At 31.6% G+C, this 6,000-nt stretch overlaps 1 protein-coding gene across 4 annotated transcripts in view; it reads right to left on the bottom strand.

Moving 5' to 3' along the window:
• Nucleotides 1–203: 203 nt before the first annotated feature.
• KCNT2 (potassium sodium-activated channel subfamily T member 2) overlaps nt 204–6,000 on the bottom strand; it is a 583,045-nt gene continuing 577,248 nt past the window's right edge. For 2 of the 4 annotated variants that reach the window (XM_051998719.1, XM_051998721.1), the window contains one exon: nt 204–3,229. In XM_051998719.1, the coding sequence (XP_051854679.1) occupies nt 3,118–3,229 (112 nt within the window). In that variant the 3' untranslated portion in view covers nt 204–3,117. The remainder of the gene's footprint in view (nt 3,230–6,000) is intronic. The other 2 variants (XM_051998720.1, XM_051998722.1) reach the window with 1 other exon arrangement.

Below are 6,000 nucleotides of genomic sequence, written 5' to 3'. Positions count from 1 at the left end.
TGAAGAAACTGAGAATGTTTAGTCTGGACAAATTTCTACTTTGAAAGAATATAATGATTCTTCCCAAGTATTTGTACATAGGCTGTTTATGGCAAAAGGAATGTGAGCGTGCATAATACATATGTACACGTATATAAATAATGTATACATGTGTGTATTTGTGAATATATACATATATGTATATATGTATGTGTATCTATGTAAATGTATATATACATATACATATATAATAATATCTGTGTTCACATATGTGAATATACATGTGTATATTATGTGTTTTTATTTGTACCTGGAGCGTGCATCAAGGAATATTGGTTACTAGCTGAAAAAAGATATATTTAATTTGAAACCAGAAGAAATTCTCTAATAATTAGAGTTATTGTCCTGGGATTCTTCATTAGAAACCTTCAGGCAAAGATTGGTCCACTAAAAGGCATTATAGGACAGCAGATCTAGGATTAGAAAAGTCATCATAGTCCATGTACTCCACTTCACTTATTTTACAAGTTGAGAAAGTAAAGCCCAGATTGAATAAGGTACTTAAACAAGATACAAAAGTAGTTACTATCAAAAAGACATTTCAGCTCAATTCCTTCAAATGTAGAGTTTGTGCTCTTTTTACTATTCCACACTACCCATTGCTGTGGAGAAATTTTTGTGCAAATAAAGCAGCAGACAACTTTAAGCAACCTTTCCAATTTGGAAATGATTTAACTACTCGAAGATGCTGCCAGCCAACTCTCTGATTCTCTTCCCTGATGAAAGTTAGTGATTAGCTTTCACACACTCATACTCACTTTAGTTTTGCATCCAATACTTTCAGGGTTTTTTTTTTTAGGGGAAAGAAAAATTCTCTTTGCTCCCAAAGACCAGGTAGTATCTATCCCCAAGTTATGACATTTCTCTGTATGACAATATTTATCTTCCTAGTCTACAGATATGTGATCTGTATGAACTTATTCAATTAGTATCTTGGCTTAGCTTCTACTTATTTGGAATCTCAGCTTTATTTTCTTGGACACAAATTATATTTATGTGTCATAAAGGGATCAACCATATAAGCATGCCTTATCTGTATACAGGGTTTCATGCATTACCTTGGAAGGTTAAAAGAATAAAACCAAATATTTTTAAATAATCTCATGAAATAACATCTATATCTTTTCCCAGACTCAGGCAGCCTTTTATCGGACTAAAGTGACATTAGCAAGGGATTCTGAGAACAAATATAATTAATACTTCCCTCATTCCACTTCTTATTCTCCAAGCATTCCTACTTTCCTAGCAGTTGCCTTTTTTTTTTACTATAGATAAAATTCTTTCTTGCTGCCCTGATGTAGTTGATGTGCTGAGGTCCCAAGCACATGAGGCTAAATAGTAATTGGACCATACTCTATTAATATATATGCTTAGAGAAAGAATGGCCCCCGCCCACTCTTTGTGCAAGTCTTGATGTGTTGTATAGGACGATTTTGGTGGGTGGAGGCAGGGGAGTGGAAATGGAAGGGGAAGGAGAGACTGCTTGCATTGCCATTGCGATGGCTTTTCAGCTCAGATCCCCTTCTGTTAGCTGGCTTCCTGTCGCAGCTACCCATATTGCTATAGCAATCTTTCTTGCCCATATTGCTATCGCAATCCTTATTCATTTCTTCACTTCAATAAAGATTGAAGATTTTTCCCTTAACCTGAATTCCTGACTCTGGCTGATTTTAAATACTCGGTCATTACACCCTTTCTTCTAATTTGTGAGTATCTGGTTAAAACCACAGTTTTATCAAGCACCCAGTATATGTTCACTCCTATTCCATTCTTTACTCTGAAGATTTAAAAAAAAAAATTCACCAGTACATTTGTGTGTCTCCTCATTTCCCCTGCTCAATTTCTTACTCCTTCCCCTTTATGCATGGTCCCTTCCCCCATTAGAAGGCAAACACTATGATAGTTGAGACTGTCTTCTTTGCTTGTACTTCTATCATCAACATTTAGTACAGTGTTTGACATAGCATTTGATAAATGTTCTATCCTTCTATTTATCTATTTTTTAAATTGAGTAAACCAATTTCTCCACACAAGTTTTTATTATTATAATAATTATCATTAGGATTATTTCAATACCAAAGACATAAAGGAGTTCTTTCAATAATTTGAAACATACTCCAAATTTCATTTTTTTAAAAAATACACAGTGAAATAATTCTGTATTTGCTCTTTAAATTTCAATCTATTTTTTTCTAATGAATTATGTAAATAGATGATAAATTCTGAAAAACAAAAATGAAATGAAGACAACTTTAGTATACTGTCAGAAAGCTACACTAACATTTTCCACGCTAAGGTTCCATATATGGCTATCCAGCATTGTATTTTTCTGTTCAATCTTATTTTCCTGGCTTAGGTAAATGTGTCTTAACACAATTATAAAAAGAAAAAGTCACATACTTCATGTTTCCTTTCCTTTTCTTTGTTCCCTTGGCTTTTTTATATGAGCAATAAGGCATGCTGCAGAGAGTTTTAGTGCAATTCCAAAATGAATATATTATCATAGGAAAAGACAGACAAAAATGCTATGAGAATAAGTATTCTAATTGAAGCTATGGTTCTGATAACAACTACACACAACATAGTTTGCTTCTGGGTTTGCAAGCAAAAGACATTGCTGGGGAATTGTCTTTTTTTGTGAAATAGCAGTTTAAAGAACATATATTGGTATATTTAATGCCTTTTTAAAGCAAAAATAATTTTCTATGTAGAGTATGGTATATATTTTGAATTTCTTTTTGCTTCCATTAAATATTAATTTTAAAAAATTGCTTCCATTTGTCATGATCAATATTGAAGCCTTGATAAATTTCATATTTAGTCTTGTATCTGAATTTTGCTCTTAAGCATCACTCCATTAATGCCTTTCGAATATCCACTGGAAAAAATAGCATTGGTAAGTAAAACATAGCTTTTAAAATACTCTAAGATTCAAGGTGAGTTTTGTTAATAGAATAGAACAAATTATATTCTATTTATTTCATGCCAGCAGCATTGTTTTCCTGTAGTAGTATTGATGGAATCAAGGTACTCTGTAGAAAAAAAATAGTTTTTTTAAATTATTATTATTAAGTTGTATCAAAGCTGTGTTTCTTCTCGAGTGTCAGCTCCAGTGGTATTACAGATGCTACTTTTTCGGCTGGGTGCAGTATTTGGAAGGTATGCCAAAGGATCTGGTCGAATTAAATACCTAAAAAAAGAATACATATTACTATACTTAGGAAAGTGAAATGCAATTACATCAAAATTGTTTTACATAACCTCTCTAGAGTTTCATTTCAAACATGATATTAATTTAATTTCTGGAATGTCCAAACTATCTACATCTAAGGAACTGCAGCAAAAGTTAATATAAATAAAAATTTTATTGTATAAATGGGTCAGTGAATCACAAGGATAATATCATCAGCTCTCCACAACTGACAAAATTCTACCTATGAAGAATGAAAAATCATGCAAGGGAAAGTTGACTACAGAATTTTGGAAATTGATATATTTATGATTTCCATCAAAGCTGCCTGGGTTCTAGAGCTTAACTAGCCAGTAATTATCTTTGTGACCCTAAGAAATCTTTTTTTTTTCTTTTTAAAGTTTCAGTTTCTTAATCTATCAAAAAAGTGATAAAATAGATGATCTCAAAACTCAAAATTTGACAATTCCATGAACTGATCCACATAAGTGCAGCAATCATTCTTATTATTAGTTGACCTGATCATATTCAGGTTATGATCACTGTCAAGAAATTCAAAGGAACTAAACTTCTGTAGTATAAAATAATAATAGCTCAGGTTTATGCATTGTATATTTATGTATCACAATGTGCTTTGCATAATGTTATCATTTGACTATCACAATAATATGTGTTGCATAGCTGTTTTTATCCAAATCATATATCAATGAGGAAATTGATGTTCAGAGATGGCCAGTAACTTTATCCATTAAGTGTTTCAAATAAAATTAGAAACATGTTTTTTTTCTGACATGAAAATCAGTGAGCTCTTCATTAGGCTATTCTGTCTCTCACAAAACATATTCCACCAAGAGACAAATAGGAAAATTTTCATTCACAAATACTTATTCAAACAAGTTAAAATTATCATTAAATAAATATTCACTTTTCACTGTAAACTATAATCAATGATCAGAAGACTTATTTTTATGAATACTACATGGAGGAAATAATGCTAGGTGACAACTAGAATATAACACAAATATGTGAACTCGTTCATTTCTGATGGAATTGCAAACTTCCAGAATATTTTCTGTAGATCAACCTAAAAATATGTAATAAAATTTGCAAATACAATCATCCACTTTGTAATCTTCCATTTTCACAATTATAACTGAAAAAAGAATAATCAATTATTTTAACAGCTAGTTATTATTTTTTAAAAATCTTTTTCAGAGAAATATCATACTTTTTTAAAGTTGGAAACAACTTTAAATGTAGAATGAGTGGGAAAAGGAATTCATAGTATGTTCATATAACAGAGTATTATAATGATATTTTTAAAAGATAACAAATAGGAGGAAACCTGGAAAGAGTTCTATGAAAGAATACAGAGATAAATGAAGAGCTAAAAGAATGATGTACACATATCTTGTGAATGATTGGTATAGGATGAAAGGTGAATGAAAAGGTACAAACAAATCCCCATTTATTTTTAAAATAAGTGAAGTGACTGGAATAAATAATTACTATGGAAGCTTAGTTTATTCTATTAATAACCAATATATATCTTGAAATGAAATGCAAATTATTTGATTATTATTGTTATTGTAAATGGCAATAAACATTTTCTCTGCTCCAGGAAAAAAGATGGAATAGGAAGGAGCAGAATAAGCCAAATTTTGATTGGAGCCATAGGACCCACAAACCAAATTCTGCATTTATTTTTTTTAATATAGCATAAGTCATTATTTAAACAAACACAATAAAAATCACTTCATGTCTAAGAAGATGAGTTCAAAGTTGAGATGAGGAGGTAATCCCTGAGTAGTAGAAAATACAGCATTTTAGAAAGACCTCAGGATTAGGGTTAGAGTAAGAACCTCAGTCTGCTAGGTGGCACAGTGGCTAAAATGTTTGGCCTGAAGTCAGGAAGACCCGTTTTCATGAGTTCAAATCCATCCAGTTCAAATTGGACAATTACTAGTTGTGTGACCCTGGGCTTAATCCTGTATGCCTCAGTTTCTTATCTATAAAATGAGCTGGACAAGGAAAAGACAAATCATTTCTGTATCTTTGCCAAGAAAAATCCAAATGGGGTAATGAAGAATGAAACTAAACTGAAAAACTAAACTCATTATCTTAGTCTGATAGTGTCTGTGATCTCATTACAAGATTATCTTTAGTGTTCCTTCTACTTTATACTTTAAGTAGGAAAAGGGAGGGAGTAAGGATTTACATAGCAACTACTATATTATAAGCATTATGCTAAATATTTTGTTTTGTTTCTTTCCTTATTGTTATTGTTGGTGGTGGTGGTTATGTTACAATATCATATTTGTTCTTCAAAATAGCCCTATGAGGTAGGTACTTTTATTATTCCCATTTTGACATTGACAGTTGAAGAAATTGAGGCAGAGAGAAACAAAATAACTTCCCCCTGGTCAGACAATAAGCATTTGAGGCTATTTGAACCCCAGACCCATCTTCAATCATAAGTCAGTTAGTCAACAAGTATTTATTAAGCTCTTACTGTGTGCCAGGCAATTATAATGAGTAGTTTGCAGAAATTTTCAGTGATAAGAATGTGAAAGAAATGCTTAAGGAAAATGGAGGAGGGGTAAAAGACTTGAGTAGAGGGTTCATGTGGAATTATAAGTTGAAAAATAAAGAAAAAAGCTATTGTAAGCACCATATAGGAAAAGGGGGCATGGAGTTACTAGAAATAGGTGTTTTAGAGAAATTATATTTACAGATATAAAACTTTCCTTATGCTATTACTCCTACAGAAA

This window comes from Antechinus flavipes, chromosome 4 (assembly GCF_016432865.1).
Source record: "Antechinus flavipes isolate AdamAnt ecotype Samford, QLD, Australia chromosome 4, AdamAnt_v2, whole genome shotgun sequence".
Lineage (NCBI taxonomy): Eukaryota > Metazoa > Chordata > Mammalia > Dasyuromorphia > Dasyuridae > Antechinus > Antechinus flavipes.
Note: the sequence above shows the minus strand (reverse complement) of the source record. Positions and strands in the feature narration are given on the sequence as shown.